This window comes from Perissodus microlepis, chromosome 14 (assembly GCF_051167445.1).
Source record: "Perissodus microlepis isolate ML-2025 ecotype Zambia chromosome 14, ASM5116744v1, whole genome shotgun sequence".
Taxonomy (NCBI): Eukaryota; Metazoa; Chordata; class Actinopteri; order Cichliformes; family Cichlidae; genus Perissodus; species Perissodus microlepis.
In genome coordinates, this window is record NC_140474.1 from 601,158 (window position 1) to 624,896 (window position 23,739).

The 23,739-nt window shown below is 40.1% G+C and overlaps 1 protein-coding gene and 1 pseudogene across 1 annotated transcript; one reads left to right on the forward strand and one right to left on the reverse strand.

Moving 5' to 3' along the window:
• Positions 1–2,906: 2,906 nt before the first annotated feature.
• Positions 2,907–9,025, reverse strand: LOC146372756 (uncharacterized). Its single transcript, XM_084951747.1, has 2 exons — positions 8,951–9,025; positions 2,907–4,530 (listed from the first exon to the last, which is right to left on the reverse strand). Exons 1-2 carry the CDS (start codon positions 8,977–8,979, stop codon positions 3,252–3,254), a joined length of 1,308 nt encoding a protein of 435 aa, XP_084807873.1. The 5' UTR covers positions 8,980–9,025; the 3' UTR covers positions 2,907–3,251.
• Positions 9,026–16,873: 7,848 nt separating this feature from the next.
• Positions 16,874–18,385, forward strand: LOC146372757 (olfactory receptor 4B13-like; annotated as a pseudogene).
• Positions 18,386–23,739: the final 5,354 nt, after the last annotated feature.

Consider the following 23,739-nt stretch of genomic DNA (forward strand, 5'->3'; position numbering starts at 1 on the left):
CCATTCATTTCTGAGCATTACCACAAACAATACAACAAAAACCTCCCTGGAAACTTCTCAAAGACCCCCTGCGCCTCATTGCAGATCTCTGCTGCCTGCTCAAGGACCACTAGAACCTCTTCAAGGACTTCTTAAACCAGATCAAGGCCATGCATGTTCTCCTGAACCTCTCACAGCCTCCCCATAGAGATCAACAACCTAATCAAGGACCTCCATGACCACCTTTAAGACCTCTGCTACCCCCAAAAGAGTCTCTACCTCCTCCTCAACGACCTTTCCTATTTTCTCCAGGACTCCCAAACTAAACTAACCATTACAACAGAGAATCCTGTTCTCTGATTGGCTGTCAGCTGTCTATTAAAGACAGAATCCAGGTAAACCAGTTAAACCTTATATATAAACTACAGCACTACAGGACTGCTTGGAACCTCCTCAATGACCTCTGATGAGTCCTGAAAGACCCCCAAGCACCTCTGGAAACTCTCCAAAGAAAAAACTATGCAGAGAGACAACAGACAATGTAGTTTAGCTTTGTACAATTCGATCTATGAATATGTCACTGATTTATCCTCACATTTAAACATTTACATTGAATAATACATTATATATGAACATTTTCTGTATGATATAAATCACAGCTCTGTGATGTAAAACATCATCTGACAATTTCATTTTGTTTTGTAATTTTTAAAAGTTTAAATGATGATATTACTTTTCTCATAAAGAGGTAAAGGAAAACAAAAATCTGATCTGGTCAATGAAAACACATCACCAAGATCTGAAAATATTTAACCACGTCTTCTGAGAAAAATAAGAAACATGATCATACTTTGAAAACTGACAGAGAAAAAAAAAAACAGATCAATTCTCATAAAATGTCTAATAATAAATGAATGAATAAAAATAAAATGTGTTTTCATTGGTTGTCAGTATTTTATGTAAAATATAAAAACAATGTAATCCAGTTTGCCTCAATATATTATACATTTTGCTTTACTTTGAAATGTATTTATATAATATAAGTATATGTATGTATTATGAACTTTATCTGTAATGTACATTTATGACCATATGTCAGGTCAAATCTTATTTTAATTTTACACTACATTTTATTATTTCTTTTTCTTCCACATTTAATTTTCTTTCTTCAGTTTTTGTGATAACTAAAATAGAAATAAAATAGAGCTAAAGAGCCCTCTGACACTCATTTTTCACTTTTTCACTTTATATTGTTATCGTGTGATCTCATTGTGTTGTGTTTGTGTTTATTTGATCTCAATTATCTATTCTATCTAAATTTCTAAATCTATCTATCTAAATTTTTGGGCAATTGTATCTTTTTATCTGCACCATCACTCCAAGAGCTGTTAAATGGTGTTTCACTGTTTTGGAAACAATGACAAAAAGTTCTGTTCTATTCTATAATGTCATTTCTACCAGTAGAAGAAAACAGAAAACTTTAATGTCTCTACTAAACCTCAGTGTCATCTGACATAAATCAAACAACTGGAGGAAGTTACATTTTAGGAAAGACACAATGTTTATTTAAAAGTTTATAACTTTTACAGGATCTTTCTGAAGCTGTTTTATCCTCATTTGTTACTTTATTTTGTGATTTTCCAACTTTTCCAGAGAGGGGCTCCGTAATAGTGTTTTACCTGCAGTAGAAGTCAGATCCAACCATCCTGCTCTTTGTGTTTTCTTCTCTTCTATTCCTGAAGGGGTGAGTCCAAATCACACAAACAGGTGTCTCTCTCTCTCTCTCTCTCTCTGTGTGCCTGTGGCCCCGCCCCTCCCTGACCTGCCAGTCCCAGCTTGTCCTCCTCCTCCTCAGTTCACATCCTGTTTCACAGACATGCAGAACAACAGCGCCCTCTGGCTGCGCAGGTGGTGCATCATTTAGTTCAGGGGCTCAAAAAACCTTTTGATAACAAACCACAGAATTAAACATTGAGCATTATAAATTATTTACGTATATGCAGTTTTTCTATAGTTTTATACTTTGTGCCTTGCTTTTCTCCTTTAATCCTCTTACTTTTTATTTATTTGTTTCCTTATTTATGTGTGAACACCGGGGGTCAAAGATAAATGTCATTTTGATATTCTATATGTTCTGAACACATAACAGGTTTGACAATAAAGGTAACTTTAACTCTTTTGATTTTAATTATTCCTCCTCTGTATAAATTTCAGTGTGTAACTATTCCTGAGCTTTGAGAAAATTCAGACAAAATTTACATCAAAATCTGTGGTTCAGTTAGGAATAGTGTTCAGTGTTATTCAATGTGATATAATTGCTCTAACTGAAAAACCAACAGAACAAAGGTGTTTTTAGGAGGTCTGATACTGAATTGCTCAAACGTAATGTGTACAAAAGCTGTGAAATTGTTCACTTCTGTGAATCACGTTTAAGGCCGATGTGAACAGTTCATAACTAAAAGTAAAGATGGTCGACAAATACCTCCATAAATGATCAATATTTGCAACGTTATTCAGAACAAAATGCAGTCTTTTGAAAAGAGTAAACGCTGGTTTATGTGATTCAGCAGCTAATTCAGAAGGTTTGTTATATCTGGCTCCAGCAGCTGCACATGTCGATTGTGGGTTTGTCACATTTAAAATGCATTTAAATATAAATGTAATAAAATTTAAAAAAAAGGTACAATAGGAAAAGTTACTGAGGTGAAAATCCGTGAGAAAGTCTCAGAGAGGTTTAAGCTGAAGCGACAGACTAATTAAAAATTCCTCAAACCAAGATGGATTTAATGTGAACAGCTGTTGTAAATATTTTTTTTTTTAAAAACGAATGACCCACAGAAAGTATGATCATTAGTTTGTCCTCGCAGGCTTTGTGATATTATCCTCACAAAATATTTGTTTTCGCCAAACTGTAAAAATGAAATGAAATGTCTTTAAAATTTTTTGTTTATTTGGCATTATCTTTATTATTTTTTCTGTTTGAATAAATGCATAGTACAAAGTACAAATATAGAATTTTAATTTGGTCATTTTACACTGTTTCACTACAGAATTGCTTTTTAAGCCTGAAACACAATGAATTGATAGATATTAAACTATATTTACAACAAAAATGAAATAAAAATGGAAGACTACTGTTATCTTCATGTGATGGTACAAAGCCTCAGAATAACTCAGGCTTATCGTTTGACAATTGTCTGGTCATTATGTGGAATTCAGTGATTGAGCAACTGATGAAGAAATAAAGTTAATAGAGTTTTCTGTCTCATTCGTTAGCTACATGTTTGGTCAGTCACTTCCAGTGAAACCGTGGCTCGGTTCCGTAAACTCTCCCTGAGGGCCAAACGCATGTACTCAAGTGGAGTGTCAACAGGGACTTCATTGTGTGCCAGAGTTGTGCTTTCTCCACTACCACGTTGGCTCTTCACCTGGACCTGCAGGTTGTAATACTGCTGATTACTCCTGTTAAACAGACCCTGTAGGTCAATGCGAAGGTTTCTTGATGTAACCAAGCTGGACCTGGCCTGTTGGCCCAGGCCCCGGCCGTCCCATTGGTTAATTAAATCTAATGCTTCTTTATGGTAATTATAAGAGTCTGCGATGGCTTGGTGATTTACTACTGCTTCGAACATGGTCACTCTCCTCCTGTTGTTGTCCTCCCGAGTACAGATCACCTGTGGCAGGTTAGTTTGATTGGGTTCCTCGGGTTGCCGTTTGGTGCGGCGTGGCACAGAATACCTGCACTCTCCAGGAGAGATGACTCCACAGTAATTCCAGTTATTGTTGTCTGTTGTGTAGCACCAGTTATAGCTATTGCCATAGTCTCCACAATTGTGATCTGAGCGACAAGGCACACCTTTGTAGGTGACGTCTGGCGCAGGTGAGCAGTAGTCCCAGCTATCATGAGTGTGGCACCAGAAGTAGCCAGAATACTGGCAGTCATCAGTGCAGCGTTTTTGGGATATGGTGTCATGAATCACTGCCTTTGGCTCCACTCGTCCACACTTGTCCCAGCCTCCTTTGTCCAAATAGCACCAGTGGTAATCTTGTCCATGTGTGTCACAGGGATGGTCTTGGCGACAGGCGTTGCCTTTGTAATCAACGTTTTTTCTTGGTGAGCAGTAATCCCACCCCTTTGTGGAATGGCACCAGTAGTAGTTCTGACTGCGCGTTTCACAGCTATCATAACACGGCATACCATGTGATAAGGTGTAATGGTTTAAGTCCTCTATCACATCTCCACAATATCCCCAACCTGAGGCTGTTTTACACTGGTAGTCGCCATGGTCGTACTGCTCACAGCAATCAAAGCACATGTTTCCCTTGTAGTCCACCCCACTCACTGGTGAACAGTACTGTAGTTCTTCTGTGCCATCTGTCTTGTGTACTGTGCACTGGTATGTCTGCAATGAGCCCTGAGGATGACAGTCGTCGGTGCATTTTATCCCATGGTGGCTGTAGAATGTTTTTCCAGAGGTGGACCATGGAGAGACGCAAAGGACAAGAGTGAGGAAGAGTGAGGGGAGTCTCCTTTGATCCTTCATTTTAGCTCTGTAGAGGAAGAGAGAGAGGAGAACAACTCTTTACAATCATACATCAGTAAGAGCAGGAAACACAACACCAAACTGACGTATGTCTGCTCATATTATTGGGCTTTGTTACAGTGAGATGCTGATGGTAGTTTGGGTTGCGATCAAACTGGTTGCGATCATGGACCCTCTGGACTCTATCCTGGCCATTTGTGGCCACTTCACTTTTCTTTTTTCAACCATTTTCGTTCTGTTAATGCAAATGGAATGAAACTTCCCAAAGGTGTGTATTTTTTTCAGATTTTTTAATTTTCAACATCAGCTCCTTAATAATGTCAATAATATTCACTATACACCAAATTGTTCCTCTTGACTCTATCGTGGCCATTTTTGGCCAATTGAAACCCATTATAACCACCTTTTTTGATTCCTTGTTATTGGAAGTACTATATCATGCGATTTAGGTAAAATTGCTTTCATTCTAAACTCAACACATGAAAATTGTAGTTTTTAATGTTTTTTTTTTTACCAAATTACATCATTTACCCATTTTTGGCCAAGCAAGCAATTTCATGTAATATTCTGAGTTTCTAGTAGCGGCCTCTGATGGCTTACCACACTCCAATGGACCAAAATAATGAAACAATTTTGACACAGGTTTGATCTTAAGGATCTAATAGGTTGTGTTTGTGCATGACATTGCAGCACAAACATGTATTTGAAAGATAGACTGGAATAAATTATGACGCATCAAACATTACATAGGCTGCAGTGAATTTCTGTGGATGCAGGTTATTGAGCTTTGAGGTTCCCAGTCAAACTTAGCTTTGAAGCACATGTTAAAAGCACTTTTACTCTTGTATTTTTCATAAAAAGACACCATATCCAAAATATTAACTCTAGAAACAAAAACAAAAAAACCCAATCACAGGACATTTTGCAGAGTTCAAACCTGCAGCTGCAGCGCAAACAACAACAAACACTGTTTGTAAACATGTCCTGGAGTTTATGCAGGTGCAGACGTTGCTACTGCTGCAAGTAAGCCTAACAGCTTCCAGATCATTTATTCTGGCAGTATGGCAAGAAGGTCATCACTGCTTCAAGCACTGCCTGTATGATCTGGTCAGAGAGCAAGGACAGCAGCAGTCCTCTGCCCTTGAAGAAAAGACATCTGCCCAAGATGAAGAAACTTCCTCTCCAGAAGATGAGGGGGCAATCTCCAAAGAGGCTGACTGCATCACCACTGATGATGAGTACTAGCCAGTGCCTGAATCCTCTTCTTTGGGGGAGGATTGGGGTTGGGGGGCATGGAGGTGGAGGCCGAGCAGCTGATGGAAAAGAACATAGGAGCATTTTCTGAGACCGAGGAGCCGGTGACTGAGTGGATCCCTCATGAAAGGAAAACCATGTGGGTCCCACCACTGAAGAGAGACTGCTCTACAATCCAGTACCCACTGGTATCAAACCAGGGCTCACCCTGTATGCAGTTCCCTGCATTAGCAGCCTGAGATCTACTTTTGACTTTTTTATAACAAAGGAGATCTTTTAGCTGCTGTGCACCCTTACAAAGCTGCACGGGAGGCCAAGGTGTGAGGATTGGAGGATTATAGATGAAGTGGAGATGTGAGCCTAAACCAGAATAAAGCAATACATAGCATGTTGGATGACAACACTGGAAGTTCTCAGGAAGTAAAAAAGGGCAAGGGGTTCAGACTCCAACTGACGGAGGAGCTCCGAGGACAACGTCTTTCCTTTGGTCACCTTGGCAGAGGAACCCCTCAGATGAAAACTGGCACAGGGGAAACCACCCAGAGCTTCCTCCCAGCTCCTCCAGTTGCAACAGAAGACGATTTTGTTGTCTGTCTTTGGCTTCAATAAAACTACCACAGCAATATCCCACATGCCAAAGCAACGGAGTAATGTGCTTCTTTTGACAGCAACACACAAGGAACCAGCAGTCAGTGATGGGGAATAAAGTATGCGTGAAAGCAAGAAGCAATCCTGGACTACAATAGGCACAAATATTGCTTGGATAACTTAGAGAGGATGTTGGCACCTCGAGTTGTAGAAGGAAAACTAACTGATGGCTGCTGGCTCTTCTCTCCAATCTCCTGGATGTCTTGGGAAATGATGTCTTTGTCCCGCCGGAAACAACTTCACTGAAGTGGGGGAGTCCTCTACAACCTACAAATGAAGAGTGATCCTGGGAGAGCTGGGGCAAATGCTGGTGACCTCAACAACTGCAAGACACCCTTGTCCCTAATTCTCAACCACTTCTGCCATTGATCTCAAGATACAGTAGTCTGACCCAGAGTGTGACCCACACCCCACCAACGAAATGAGAAGAAGGTGCAAAAGGCGCACCTCCAGGATTGGAACAGCAGCCCCTTGCACCAGGTGTAGAAAGTGTGCCTACAAAAACCACTCTACTGTGGTTAGTACATCGTGCTGCTAATGAGGATGCACACAGAAGCACACACATACTGGAATATATATTTTGATCATTTTATTGGTGATTTCAGGGGTTATTTGGTCATTAAATTGCCTTTCTGGCCACTAACACACCATGTGTGATATTCTTTTTGGCCATTCATTCCCCCCCCAAAGAAAAAAAAAATAAATAAATAAATGAAGTAAAAATAAATCATTGTTACAGTTACTGTTACTGACCTGCAATGATGATAAAAAATATTAGGTTTCACCATTCATATGCTAAAAAATGTGAACTTTATTACTATTTCCCCCCAAAAGCGTAGCAATAATACATAATCTGACTGGTATTCAAAGGGTATAATATCTGAATTTGAATTATATTTTGGTTTTCATGACTAGGACCGGTGCTAATTTAAAAAATCAAGTCAATGAAAGTAGAAAAATGTTTTAATATATATTAATTTTATAGTATTTTGTAAATGTAAACAGGGGTGGCCATTTTTGGCCACGAACAAGCTGAGAGGGATTTTTTTTTTGTTTTTCTGTCACTGCGCAAAAAAACAAAGATACATAAAACTCATTGATACTTTTAATTATTGCTATACATCTAACCTCCATCATGGTTAGAAAATAAATCAGATGGCATGTTTTATTTGGAAAAAAATTGGGGTTTTGTGATTTTTTCCATTTATGGGTTCCTAGGATTATGTGATCTAACTGGTATTTAAAGGGTTAAAATTCTGAATTTGAATGAAATTTTGATTTTTATGAACAGCACTGGTGCTAATCTAAAAAATCAAGTCAAAAAAAGTGGAAATTTTTCTTAATATATATGAATTTTATAGCATTTTGTAAATGTAAACAAGGGGTGGCCATTTTTGGCCACGAACAAGCTGAGAGGGAGTTTTTTTGTTTTTCTGTTCCTGCACAAAAAAACAAAGATGTATAAAAGTCATTGATACTGTTAATTATTGCTATACATCTAACCTCCATCATGGTTAGAAAATAAATCAGATGGCGTGTTTTATTTGGAAAAAAATTGGGGTTTTGTGATTTTTTTCCATTTATGGGTTCCTAGGATTATGTGATCTAACTGGTATTTAAAGGGTTAAAATTCTGAATTTGAATGAAATTTTGATTTTTATGAACAGCACTGGTGCTAATCTAAAAAATCAAGTCAAAAAAAGTGGAAATTTTTCTTAATATATATGAATTTTATAGCATTTTGTAAACGTAAACAAGGGGTGGCCATTTTTGGCCACGAACAAGCTGAGAGGGAGTTTTTGCTCTCTCTGCACAAAAATAACAATGCATTATAATCAATGTTGATGTGAATCAATTACATGCCCCAGACTCTACTATTAACAATACAAGAAATTTCAGTAGCAATGCAATTATATAAAATTGCAAGATTTGAGGTTGTCTTCCAGCTAGTGCAGTGGACAAACAAACTGGTGTTTAAAGGGTTAAAAATTTAAAAAGTAATAATTATTTTATATTTATGAAAAGAATTGAAGTTACTTAAAAGCTTTATGCAGAAAAAATGGCAAAAAAACATAAAAATAATAAAAATTACAGACCTAATCTGTTGGTGGCCACTTTTGGCCATGAACAAGCTGAAAGGGTAGTGATTTTGAACAAACCCAGAGGGTCAAAGAAACAGTGACTACTAGAATCAAACAATCTCCTTCTGACACTGTTCAATGATCTCTAAAATCTGGAAACATCTGTGTTATCATTAGTTTTTTTTAATTACACCATGTTACATATTTATGAACTTAAGTAAATCAAATGCATCACTGGACATGTTTAATGTTGAGTATTAGCTTTATACAACAGTAAAATAACTACAGTATCCTTTACTGTTAAATCTATCCAAGATGATGAATTCTGTTACTTTGAGTAAATAATTTGGGTTAAATTTGTATCCATGCATCTATTAGCTATTAGTGTTAGTTAATCTCTGAAATCCAATGATCTCAGTTTAGAGGGAAAAAACACCAACTTACAGTTGCTGCATCTGCTGCATCTGCTGCATCGTCTGCGGTCTGCTGTTTGAGGCTGACGTTCTTTATACACATGGTGTTTGTCTCAAATCTTGGACTGAACCATTTTGGAAGACCTTGTACTCTGTTAATACAGAACGGAGGGCCTTCTTCCAACACAGTGGTCAATGTTTCTGTTTGCTTGACTGTAAATTACTGCCAAGCGTGTCCGGGAAGACCATATAGATCCACTGATCAGCCACAACTTTAAACCACTGACATGTGAGGTGAATGACACTGATCATTTGTATCCAGTCCAATGGTGTGCTGGGAAACCTTGGCTCCTTCATCCATCTGGATCTTTGACATGTACCACCCACATAAACACTGTTGGAGACCAAACACACACACATTGTTTTTATGTATGTTCACATTTTACTTGTTTTTAAGGACACCTGAGTCTTTAGGATTTCAGTGGTCATCGATGTCTGCTTGACACAAACAGACCAAACATCCAATCAATGTGAGGAAGATCAGACACACAAATGAAATAAGACAAAAGGTTGCTGACAATGTGCTGACAATGTGCTCAACAAAAAACACCTCCTGGAGTCTGCCATGTTGATTTCTCTGCTAATATGCATAATGTGGAAGACAGTTAAATTAGTTTTTGGATTTTGATGCTGTCAGCAGCACATTTGGTAGACTGTATTTTAGGACTAAGCTGCACAATTCTACTGTAAATGTGTAGGATTGTCACTAGGGGCTTAACAGAAAATGTATTCATTAAGGATTTGACAATTATCATAAATATTTTGAGTCTTGTGTTTGGAAAAAGGCAGACCCAAACATTTAGACCCTGACCCATAGCGAGCACCACAACAAAACCACCTACCTCAAAACCTGGTACACAGAACTTAGCAAGTTTTCAGATTTTACCTGATCTGACTTACTGGAAACTGAAGATGATCCTTCAGTTTAATGCAACATGAAGTTCATTGTTAATGCATTTACTAAAAAAACATCAAGACTCAACTCAAACCAAACAAAAAGAAATTCAGGCTGAAAAATCATTCAGATTCCTTCAATACAAATCAAAGAGCTCAAAAAAGAAGAGAGAGAAAAGAGACAGCATCTGTAGGAGGAATAATACTCAGAATGATATCATACTGGAACAAATAATCAGGCAATCATTTTCACAGCCACCAGGTGGCAACATTTCTTCTTCTCCACTACAGATTTCCTGTTTGTTATTTCTTCTTTAATGTGTCCATCTTTCTTCATCACATAAATGAATCATTAAATATTTTACGTAGAAGACAAAGACCATTTAAAACTGAGACATTAGAATTACAGAAATATAAATCAGAGCTCTCTGTGCTTTAGATGGAGCTAAATACAAAATATATCAACATGAAAGAACAGATCAGCCTGTAAACTGACAGCTAAATACAACCTGGAATACAAAGACCATTTTTAGAAACTGATAGTTATTCTAAGAATGTCCACTAGATGGAGCCAAGTCCTTCGGAGCTGGTTTACTGAGTCTGTTAACTCTCATCTCTCTGTGTTTAACCCATTCAGAACCTGCTGATGAAGTTCATTCATGTGCACATATCATTGAATCATTAATGACTTGTGTGTGTCTGTCTCCATATAAGGTAAACCTCTGTGCCTCCAGCTCCACCTGCTCCAAAGTGGATGAGAATCATGTGGTTGAAGGGAAGGTGTGGTCAGTCAGCCTCTGATAAGAATAACTGGTTGTGCTGTGTGGAGCTCAGAGATCAACAGCCTCCTTTCTGCTTCTTTACCTCTTTTCAGCAGAAATTCTGCTTCTTTACCTCTTTTCTGCAGAATTTTAAGCCTTTTCAGCTCTTATCAGCACAATTCTCAGCAGCTTCTGCTCATTTCAGTAGAATTGTCAGTCTCTCCACCTCTCCTTTGTAAGAATGAGTTTGGCTCAGTGAGATGAGTAGCTGCCTTGAGACCAGGAGGGCCTGGTTCAAATCCTGCTCAGGGTAGTGTTTTTTTTTTTCACCACTTTTCAGCAAAAATTTCTCCGTCTTTACCCCTTTCAGTAGAATTTTTTGCTTTTCACCACTTTTCAGCAAAAAATTTCTGCTTCTTCACCTGTTTTCAGCAGAATTTTCAGTTTCCCCAGTAATCAACTGTTTGAACTATTACCGTCAGGCCGACGGTACAGGTCACATAAAACCAGGACAAACAGATTCAGGGATAGCTTCTTTCCCAGAGCTATCACCGTAGTAAATAAGCACAAAACAATTGAACCTGCTTAACTATACCATACTTGCCACTGTCACTATATTATGCTGCTATTCATACTATCATTATATGAATGCTGCTATTCTGTATATATCGTACTTATTATTGTTTGAGTACTTTGGTTGTTTTATTGTACTTTTTATATTTTATATTGCATTTTGCACCAAGGGAGTGGCACTCCAATTTCGTTGTACCTTGTACAATGATAATAAAGGCTATTCTATTCTATTCTTCACCGCCATACAACTTTTTGCAACTTTTCAACTTTTTCAGCTTTTTTCAGCAGACATCTTCAGCATTAAGGCATCCACACAGCATTTTCGCAGGAAATGCAAATTTTTCTAGTTAATATTTCTTTTTCATTTCAGTGTTCTGCAGAAGAGAATGTAAACACCAGGTTTTGAGGACACTGATCTGAAAAACAGTCAAACAGAGTTTGAACAGAGACAGAGAAATGCTGACCTGCAGGTTTTCTCTGTTTAAAAAGCCAAAGTCCTGTTGGTGGTCCACAGCATCACAGTCTTTGTTTAACAAGCAAATATTACAGATTATTCCTGATGAAATGTTTCACTTGAATGTGTGTATGAACAGTATCCATACATTTAGTCTTCTTGCCAATGAACTGCTTTAAATCTTTTGACCTGAAATTCACTTCAATATTTCTCATTCAGAACAGTTCTGTTCATGTTACTATGTTTTTATTTAATCTAAAACAAAATATGAAGCTTTTCACTGAAAATGCAATGATATTTGAGTAGTAGTGGCAGATATGGAGTGAGAGATACCTGCAGAATGAGGTGAGAGAGAGAAAACATTAAATTAATGACTTGCAGTCATGTGATATAAATGCTCGGTGCATCATGGGAAGTCCCACAGCAGTACATTAGCCTTAACTGTAAGCTTTATCAAAGAGGACCATTTTAAACCAAACCTTAAATGTAGAGACAGGCGTGCATTTATAAACCACAGTGATGTATTTGGATAATCTGATGTTGACTGAGCTCTTTAAGATGTGATGGTGTCTGACCATTAAAAGATTTTACATGGAGCCCAAGTAGAGAAGCACAGAAGAATCTCTTCTACTTCCTATCAGCAGTTATACTGCAGCGTTTTGGATCATCTCTTTGAGACTGGACATAATCCTCACATGCTAATAAGGATCATATGCAGTCTGAGCTGTGCCCGTCCTTCCCTTCTCTTCCACTGTGGTTTCTGATGTGCTGCAAAGGACTGATCACAGGAAATCAACTGGAGAGGAAAACATCTTTTTAATGATCTGTTGAAGGCATCTGGTTCAATCAGTCACTGTCACTACAAATATCACACAGTAGATGGTTTCAGAGTCACCTCTCTGGGAAACAGCACTGTGTTAAAATGGAAAAATGGGCACAGACCTTTGCATACAAACAGTGTTACTGACCTTGACTTAAATTTCTCTTATAAACACAAATCATTTTATAGTGACAGTTTCTTAAATGATTTTTATTGTGTGCATTCACTGCATTGTTGCAAGTTGCTCTTGCAAAGCAATTTAGGACATATCTTTAACAAGTTTGATGGAAATAAACTTCAGTTTTGAGGACATTGATCTGAAAAGCAGTCAAACACAGAGTTTGGACAGAGACAGAGAAATGCTGACCTGCAGGTTTTTCTCTGTTTAAAAAGCTAAAGTCCTGTTGGTGGTCCACAGTATCACAGTCTTTATTTAACAAGCAAATATTACAAATGATTTTTGATTAAATGTTTCACTTGAATGTGTGTAAACCAGGGCCGTGCAGAGACGCTTAAAGGGGCGGGTGCTCAAAGTTAAAAAGGGGCACATTGAACCAGGCTGAATAACAACAACACACATTCATCAAGAATCTAATATGGAATCGCATCATACTATATCACTGTTGTGAGGTGGCGACAAGGCAAAGCAAACGTAGCCGATGTTTTACCTGATGGGCACAATGTTGCTGTTGAGGTGTTGCTGCTGCTCCTGCTGCTCCTGCTGCTGATGGTGCTGGAGGGCGGGGCTGTGCTGATCTGAGACTGTAGACATTAAAAAGTCCACAGGAGAGATGGTAGCTGATTAAACAAGTGTCATGAGATAATAACAAAATGCAAAGATAGGTGACAGCGCTTGGAACCATAAGGCAACAAAAAACTGTGAGAAATAAATTAGGCTCTGCCTGTGAATCACTCTTTGCTTCTCTTCTTCCTTCCATCCCATCATTTCATATATCACTCTCCACTTGCTGTCGATGTGACAACAAGGCACAACTTGCTATTCCAATAAACTATAATCTAATTATCCACACCTAACAACTCCAGCACTTAATCTAAAATAAAATGATGACAGAAAAATGTTATAGCCCTGCCTTTAGTAGCCTCACACAGCTCCTACTGTTTCCTCCTCATGTCCTTACCAGCCATGTCTGGACATGTTATATCATGAGTAATAATTTAAAATAATCCATACACATAAAACACACACATGCACACACACACAGTGACATTTTAGACCTTCTTCAGAATACTGTATATACTATGGGCATCACGGTGCTGATCCAGAATCCTTACATTATTATTTATTACTAGAGCTACAATAATAAAGCAATGAGGAGGGGGAAGTAATAAATATGAAATCATGTATTTATGATGATTCCATTTGTTTCACTATCCACCCTGTGCAGGGGCAAAGCTTATTACATGTTTAAACTGTAGAGATACAATCATTTTACTGCTGTAAAATCCAACTTTTGTCTGATTTAAAATATAAATCTAATATCATCCGTTTCTTAATGTATGTTCTTTAAAATACAGCGTGTGTTTTTTTAAAATATTATAATAATGCATAATTATGTGGACATGCATATTAGATCGTTTTTTAGTGAAATATAAGCCCTCCAGAAAGGCAGGAAAAGCTCTGTCACTTACTTTAAAACTAAATATGTTCCCTAAAACGGTGACAGAGCTACAGACCCATGACAGCCTTACACAGGTAGCCAGCAGCTATGACCAGCACTACTTGTGCAGTTAATAAAAGGACAGGTAATGTTCGTCGCGCTGTTGCACACACAGCACGCTCGTTTGTTTCATTTCGTCAGTTGCAACAAGACATCTTACCAACGTGTACGTAATAAGCCAATACTCCTGTGTGCTATAGACTACAGTGTACGCTGTACACCTACTTACTGGTTTTGTCGCATCAGTCTGTGTCTCTGAGTTAATTTGTGTTTCTCCTACAGCTCCGGACTGCAAAAAATGCGCGTGCTCTTTGTGAGCTCGTTCCCGGCTCGTAACCAGCGCGTTCTGCCGTCAAGAGCGATCATTGGTTAAATGTGATCATGTGACTGATGCAAGCCAGATCCTTTTATTTAGCAAAACTGTGATTAATAGTTAAATATTATTGTTGAGGGGCACAGACAGGACTCCGCACGCACACACACATAAAAAAATTAAAATAAATTAAAAAAAAGTTGCCTCAACAAAAGGGCACTTTGGGCACCCATCAGGAAAGGGGCGGGTGCTCAAGCCCCTCCAGCCCCCCCCTCTGCACGTGCCTGCTCTCAAGGTTCTTTCTGTGAAGCTGTGACTGTTTAGCAGTGAACAGGAGTCCTGCATGACTGAGACGTCCTTCACAAGCTCCAGATGCAGGAAGAGCTGTATTGATTTTGATCAACAGCTTCTTGATGTGAGGAACGCCATGCAAGAGATCCACACCTCCAGTGAATGGACATGAAAGGTACCTCTCCAGCTCCCCTGCTTCGGGCTTTCCTGACCCCATGGATCCATCATCTTAGTCGGTTAGGCTGCTGTTTGTGCTGGCCTCATCCAGCTCTGAGTCTAGGTGATGTCTGATGAAGTGGAGACCTGTGGAAAGATGTAAGGTTTTCAAAAGAATCAGGTCTGGTCATTATAGTGCTGTATACACTGCCAAGCTGCAGATGTTTGTTTGGAGCTAGCCTCCAAAAGCTGCCCATACACTGTGCGATTTTTGGCCCATTTTGAGCCGATTTTTCAGTCGTGCAACCGTTTTGGGGATCGGCCCGAGTTTTGCCTTAATCGTGTGTGCATCGTGTCGTATACATGGGGTAACGAAAAGCAGTTAACACCTCACGACCAGCTCCCAATCATCAATCGTATGGTCGCAAGAAAATCAAACCAGTTTGAAATCCTGTCGCCCCTCAACGCAGCCTCTCAAACTGCGCACGCACAAACACAGAAATGAAAGAAAAGGTGGAGCAGCACGGCAGTGCAGCGTGTGATCTGGACACAAGAGATGGAGGCACAACTTGTAGGATGAGGCAAGCTCATCCGAGTACGTAAGCGTAGAGCTGCCACCCAGGCAAAAAGAAAAATAGAGCTATATCATGTTATAACGTGAAAAGTTTATTGTTCTAGCAATATACTTTTAATGTTTGTACAATATAATATTTATATTGTACGAATGTGATAATTCTGTATATTGTAATAACCTGATATTATATTGTTCAAACGTGAAAGGTATATTGTTAGAACAATATAATATACAATATTTTCACTTTTCTATTTTTCTTTTGCCTGGGTGGCAGCTCTACGCTTCCGTATCCGAGGCTTTTCAATGTGGCCTCACAAAATTATCACGACTACAACAACCATGAAAAGAGTTGGATGGACATTGCTGCTCAATCACAGCTGCCTGGTCAATGTTTTTCATTAGTAATTGAGCAAAGTTGACGGTGGTGTGTGTGTGTGTGTGAGTGACAGACAGAGAGGGAGAGCGAGGGACAGATTTTGTATGATAAGCTTCATGTTATGGACGCACGGTTTGAGCACTCAGGTCGCATCAGAGCATCAGGCCGTATAGTGTGAGACCTGCATCGTGACCTATGAACTTCTAACCTCTGCGATTCAATTGTACAGTTTGAGCAGGAGCTGAATAATCGCACAGTGTTTGCCCAGCTTAACGCAGACTGTTTAAACTAAACAAGCTGCTGCTTCACATAATAAACCCTGTCAGCCGCAGTATTGCCTCTGTTTTAACAGTTAAAGCAGTAGAGACGAGCTGTTTGCATGTGCGTGGAACTCCAGCGTCATTAACCAGGCTAGCTGTTAGCTTATAGCTCACGCTAGCTAACCAGCGAGCAGTTAAAAGGACAGCTGAAGCTGCACAAAACACCCACAAACTTGTCTCACTACAACGTAGCACCGAAAATATGACTCGCAGCTCGAGCTCGACACAGCTGCTGTAACATAAGACTGACATCCAGCTAACCACAGCTAAAAGATATTTAGAGAAAACTTACCGTTTCCTCAGGAGTTGAGTTGTTTCACGCTGAAAAGTTGTTGTTTTGGCTCTCACTGAAGACATAGCTGTTCTTTTGTGCTGCTTTTAAGCGAAACATTCTTTGTATGTGAGGCCAAAGGTGTTTATCCTCTTCAGCTGTAGCGTAGACGACTGGCTCTGCCATGTTTTTAATGTTTCTTCTTTCCGTGTGTCGCTACTTTGAAACGCTTGGGCCGCTCTGCCCGCCACAGTTTCAAACTGGTCATGTGACTGCATGGCCACATCTGATTGGTAAAAAAGTTACCGGAAACTCCACTGGCGGCACGTTATCTAATGTGTTAAACTAATTATTTTTAAAAAAAGTAACGAGTCGAATTTTGCAAATGTAGCGGAGTAAAAGTACAGTTTCTTCTTCACAAATGTACTCAAGTAAAAGTAAAAAGTATCGTGCAAAAAAGGTACTTTAAAAGTACATTTTTTTCAAAAACTTACTCAAGTAAATGTAACGGAGTAAATGTAACGTTACTACCCACCTCTGTCTGTTTCTAATTGTGCCCTCATACATTTTGACCTTTTAAACTCACACCTGCTGAAGTCATTTGATTATCGGTACCTAACTACTGCTGTGTCTCTCATCTTCCTACTTTCAGAAACAAGGATGGACCCGTGGGTGATGGGTAATGAGGTCATGCTGTTTGTGCACGTTTAAACTGATGTGAATGGGTTTAAAGAAGCACAGTTGCAGCTCAGTGGGGAGCGACTGGTAGTCAGGCTGTGCTGTGCAGTGTCTCAGTTTTTGTGTTGTATAGCAGAATGGTATGTTTGGAGAATGTTTCCAAGCTGTTCCTGTTATGTGACGTTAACTGAACTTCAGGTAACCTGCAAGAAAAGAACAAGAAACAAGTTCCTGTGAGGTATTCTGAGCCTCAAGGATGATGATAAACACTACAGAGATTACACATTTCACTCTAAGTCCCTACTTTGACACTGGTGCATACAGATACTTGTATTTCCTCATTATTCTTACGTCTTATGCTGCAATTATTTGTGCTAACCTCCTGCTGATTGTGGTTATCTGTGTGAACAGAAGCTTACATGAACCTATGTACATGTTTCTGTGCAGCCTGTTTGTGAATGAGCTGTATGGTAGTACAGGGCTGTTTCCGTTCCTCCTGCTTCAGATCCTCTCTGATGTTCACACTGTTTCTGTTTCATTTTGTTTCCTGCAGGTTTTCTGTGTGTACACTTATGCTTGTGTGGAGTTTATAAACTTTGTCGTCATGTCTTATGACAGATATTATGCCATCTGCTGGCCTCTTCAATATAAATCATGTATGACACTTAAAACAGTCACCACGCTGATTTCTCTAACATGGTTATTACCTTTTATTATGATTGTCGTGCTTATATCTTTGAGTGCTCCTCTACAGCTCTGTGGAAACGTCATCAATAAAGTTTTTTGTGGAAACTACGCCATCATTAAACTGGCCTGCTCTGACACCAGAGTCCACAACATCTTTGGACTCATTTACACTTTCATCTCTGTCATTATTCCTCTTGTTTTAATCCTGTACACCTACGTGAGGATCCTCAAAGTCTGTTTTTCTGGCTCCAAGCAGACTCGACAGAAAGCCGTCAGCACCTGCACGCCTCACCTCGCCTCCATCTTGAACTTTTTTTTCGGTTGCTGTTTTCAGATATTACAAAGCAGATTTGACACCAGTGGTGTGCCAAATGTTTTTGGCATTTTATCATCATTGTACTTTCTGACATGCCAGCCGCTCTTCACACCGCTACTGTACGGGCTGAAAATGACCAAAATACGCATTGCATGTAAACAGCTGTTTTGTGGTTCACTGACACGTTTGTTCAGTTGTAGCAGTGATATCTTCTCCAAAAGCCACCAAAGTCAGAGTTATTGTTAATGCATGTCGATTAAAAGGAAACTTATTTTGGAGCTGAAATCATTCAAAATCTGTTTTTGTCAGTATGCTTGAACAAATAAACTAATATGAGTGACTTAGTTTTCTGTTGTTACGCTTGCAGCACGTAACATTTATTTTGTGTGATGTGTGTTTTTCACTTGAGCAGAGATAAACAGTCGGGTGGTTTGGGATCAGTGTGTCTAACTTCCAGAGGGAATGGATCAACACACAAACAGCAAAGTAAAAGCAAAAGATGATCCATCAACAACTGTACATAAACACTTTGAACAGATAACAAAATAAAAATATATTTTTGCTAATTCTTGCATAAAATTACACATTTAAAGTGAAATCACATGAATATAAAGTTCTATTGGTTGATAAATTTCCATCAGTCCACATGATTCAAAGTGAACTCACTTACTGCCATTTAATAGTGAGAACATTTTCTATAAATATTAAAAGTCTCACAACACAACTGTTTCCCTCACTGAGATATTTGATCTTGCTGCACTGAAAAAATGGGATTAACATAAAAACAATATGTACATCGGTTGCACGCAATTAAGTTATGTTTTGTCAACCTTATTATTTTATGTTATAACTGCACACAATTTTTTTGTAACATGAACATGATTTTGTCATGTTGTTAGTATGCTTTTCATTCATGTCGAATATTTATAAAAACTACTTGTTTATCAGACATTAACTGGTTATGTAAAATGTAAAGAGCTCTTTTATGTTAATTGTATTTGACTACCATGTGTTAGATTGACAAGATAATTTTATGCTATAAATATGTGTGTGTGTATATATATATATATATATATATATATATATATATATATATATATATGTATACAATCAATCAAACCAACAACTAAAACATTTTTGAACAATGACCTGTATACACAAGAACTGTCCGTTTGTTGCCGGTTACAAGACGAACTCTTTGAGCCACGATCGCCTCTAGATCGTTATAAAGCCTCTAGATACTGGGATTGATGCAGAGCTTTTTAAATGATAAAGTTCTTGTAAAAATTCATCAATAGCTGTACCTGGCACATGGACTAAACACTCCAACTTCAGTAAGGCCGCTGCAAGCTGCTGCTCTATTGCATTTGGCAGGGCATTATCTTGATCACTGCAATCTACAGATATACAATATGAATCCTCCTCGACAAATTCCTCACACTTTTCATCAGGTAAGGATGACAGAGATGCTACTGTAGATTTCTTCACAGTACCTGGTTTAAAAGCTACAAGGTTATGGGGTGTATGTTTGTGACTCTTGTGAGATTTAAGGGTTCCATAAATACAAGTCTGAAAACTACAAACATGCAAGAAACATTTTCATTTTTCTTTAGATGTGAGTGATGTGAATAAAGTACTTCCTTTCATTTGCCAAGTTCCTGCAGGAACATAAGTGACAGCACTCACTGCACAGGATCAGGACAGGGTAAGAGCACTTTTGTGTGACTACCAATCTGTTTTTTCTTCTCATGATGGTGATTTAGGGTGTACCAATTTAATTACTCATGAGATCCCACTCTTAGATGAGACTCCAGTCCGCCAGCGGTATTGACGCATTCCACCTTCGGAGTATGAGAGCGTTAAGGCCCATATTCAACACCTGTTGGAGAGTCAGGTGATCAGAGAAAGTTGTAGTCCTTTTGCATCTCCAATTGTGGTAGTAAGAAAGAAGGACTCCAGTATCAGGCTTTGTGTGGATTACCGTCTGTTGAACTCAAGGACTAGGAAGGATGCGTTTCCCTTGCCCCGAATTGAGGAGTCCTTGGACGTGTTGTCAGGTGCACGCTGGTTCTCCACCATGGACTTGGCAAGTGGCTACAATCAGGTCCCTGTTGCTGAGCCAGACAAAAAGAAAACTGCTTTCTGCACTCCTTTCGGGTTATTTGAGTTCAACCATATGCCGTTTGGCCTCTGTAATGCACCAAGCACCTTTCAGAGATGGATGGAGCAAGTGTTTGGTTCCCAGAATCACCAATCATTGTTGTTGTATCTGGATGATGTGATTGTCTTCTCCACAGTAGATGAGCATATTCAGCGCCTAGGAGCAGTACTGGAGACCTTGCGGGTACAAAACTTGAAGGCCAAGTTGGAAAAATGCTGTTTTCTGCAGACAGAGGTAAAGTACTTTGGGCATGTGAACTCCAAGGATGGGGTAGCTACAGACCCAGATAAAATATCTGCTGTGTCTAATTGGCAAACTCCTAGCTCTGTTGCTGAATTGAGGTCATTCTTGGGGTTTGCTAGTTACTATCGCTGCTTTGTTCCAGGTTTTGCATCCCTAGCTGCTCCGCTTCACCAGCTGGTGGCCGAGCTGGCTCGGACTAAGCACAAACGCCCCTCCAAGCGTGCACTGCAGGACGTTTGGACAGAGCAGTGTGAAAATAGCTTTCAAGAGTTGAAGGCTTGGTTGGTGAATTCCCCCGTATTGGCTTATGCTAATTTTTCACAACCTTTTATCTTGGAGGTCGATGCCAGTCACTGGGGTCTGGGGGCAGTGCTTTCACAACAGCAAGCCGATGGCAAGGTGCGTCCTATAGTTTATGCTAGTCGAGGACTAAAGCCCACAGAGCGTAACGTGTCCAACTACAGCTCCATGAAACTTGAATTCTTAGCTTTGAAATGGGCCATGACTGAAAAATTTAGAGAATATCTGCTGGTTAACAAATGTGTCGTCTATACAGACAACAACCCCTTGAGCCATCTGACCACAGCAAAGCTTGGAGCTTTGGAACAGCGCCGGGCTGCTCAGCTTTCCTCTTTTGATTTTTCAATTAAGCATCGTCCAGGCCGTATAAATGGCAATGCAGATGCTTTGTCCCGACAGTGTCAGCCATCAGAGCAAACTGTGTCTTTAGAGACACTGCTTCCTGGTACTTCCCTTCCAGACTCTTTAGTCCAAACCGTTTTACCACCCCAGCAAGTAATCCAATCTATGATTTCGGTTTTACCCTCTTGCAGACCTTGCTACTTTGCAGAGGGAGGACCCCATGATTAGTGGCTTTTTGAAGTTTTGGTGCAGAGGAACTGGCCCTACTCGCCAGGAGAGCAGAGATTTGGCAGCAGCAGTGCTGGAAATGTTGCGCCAGTGGAGGAAACTGGTAGAGAGGGCGTCCTCTATCTACCTGTGTGCCAATTAGTGGTCCCTCAGAGTCTCAAGAATGAGGTTTTACATGGCTTGCATAATGACCATGGTCACCAGGGAACTGACAGGACTGCAGACTTGATACGCAAGAGGTGTTATTGGCCAGGTATGTTCAAAGAGGTTCAGGATTACTGTCAGCAATGTGAACGTTGTGCGCAGGCTAAAGCAGTTTACCCCAAACCTAAAACAACCATGGGTCACCTCATGGCTGCGAGGCCCAATCAGATTCTGGCAATTGATTTCTCATGCCTTGAACCCTCCGTTGATGGCCGTGAAAATGTATTGGTTCTTACTGATGTGTTTTCAAAGTTTACTCAGGCCATTTCTACTAAGGATCAAAAGACAACTACTGTGGCCAGTGTTTTGGTTTTATGAGTGGTTTTATTGCTTTGGTGTCCCCTCTAGGATCCACTCTGATCAGGGGAGGAGTTTTGCTGGATGTTAAGTATAATTGTTGAATATTGTCATTGTGGTTCTTAAATTTGTAAAGTAGTAGTTCAAGCAGTAGGATCAAAGCCATTCCTTTGTCTCTGACCACCTCTCCAGCCACTCTGGTGCTGGGGGAGGTTTTATTGTAGATACATTCTATCTGACAGATCTGTTTCTTGTGTTGTTGCTTCCTGCTTTTATGACCCTTTTGGTGAGCAGGAGGTCACACAAACGCAGCCCCATGACACACACACACATGCATACAGGTGCACACACATACACACACATAGTGCCTTGTCTTTGCAACCAAGGGGGGGTTTACGGAGGGAGGTGCTTGTGCTGTGATGTGTACTGTAACTGTCATGTCAATAAAAAGGCTACGGGGACAGCTGCTCTTTGAAGGATTTGGGCTAGAGACAGGTGATGAGCATAATGCTCCACCGCCTGGTTTTGACCAAGGCTTCCCTCGTTAGCGAGTTAAAAACTGGTTGAAGATGTTCTGTTATGTCTTGTCTTCTTTATGAGGAATAAGTCTCTAAACTAGCGGGGCATGTGGAAACACAGACCCAACACAGGAGGAGTAGTTTAGTAGCTGTGCCAGTTATATGGTGTGGAAAAGACTCGCACCACTCCATACCACCCACAAGGTAATGGCCAGTGTGAGCGTTTTAATCGGACTCTGCATGATCTGTTGAGAACCCTGCCCCCTGAGCAAAAGCGTCATTGGCCCATGTATTTGCAGCAGCTTACCTTTGCTTACAATACCACAATCCATCAAACTACGGGTGAGTCACCCTATTTTCTTATGTTTGGCCAAGAGCCCCAGCTCCCAAATGATTTCCTGTTAGGCCGAGTAGAGGAACCCACACAAGGCCCGGTGCACACTTGGGTCCAAGAGCATCAGCAACGTCTTGATGTTGCTTATAAAGGTGTGAGAAACCCAAGCAGCAGCGACGCTGCGTGCAGATCGTCAACCTGCCCCAGCTTCTGACCCCTTGCCATTGCATCAGTTAGTGTATTTGAGAGATCATAGCATTCGCGGCCGGAATAAAATCCAAGATTTTTGGGGCGCTACACCATATTGTATTGTCCGTGTCCCTGCTGACTCTGGTCCTGTGTATACAGTGGCCCCACTCCATGGTCCAGAACAGAAAAGGCAGGTTAATAGACAATTGATTAAGCCAATCCCGGCTGATGTCTGTGAGAAAATCAGAGGGGAGCTCCAGCAAACTCCTAACCCTAGGAGATCACCTGAGCAGTTATCCCTGTCTGAGGATGCTGGAGACTTTTATGTGTGACAACGAAGGGAGTCCCCAAGAGGTAATCCCCAAAATTTACGAATGGATTCTGCACCTTGTCCCCAAGTCCAGAGGGACTGAGCCTGGTAACCTGACCCCACTCCATTAGCTGAAAGTGGTACAGTTAGAAGAACGACACGCTCAACTGCTGGCCACCATTCCAATCCACACCATCTGCCCCAATCAGCTGAAGCCAGGCCACCTAGTGTACATTCAGTTACAGCTTTTTACAGACCGTGACTTTAAAGTTTCATTGTTGGGTCGACAATGCAAAAACCAGGGGAGAGAATGTGAAAGGTGAGACCTGAGTATGGGAACCGCCCCTGGTAGGCGGAGCTGGTCTGTGTCCCTTTAGTAAGCTCAGGTGTGGGCAATTAGGTATTCTCTAGCAAACCTGAAGCTGCGAGTGCTTGGTCCAAGCCGGGCAAGTTGGTATTTTTTCTTTCTAT

Bases quoted from the DNA above. Each gene is read 5' to 3' on its own strand.
- LOC146372756 (XM_084951747.1), bottom strand. From the start codon at position 8,979: ATGCAGCAGATGCAGCAGATGCAGCAACT. The intron at 4,531-8,950 runs GTAAGTTGGTGT...CTTCCTCTACAG, and splicing joins ATGCAGCAGATGCAGCAACT to AGCTAAAATGAAGGATCAAA.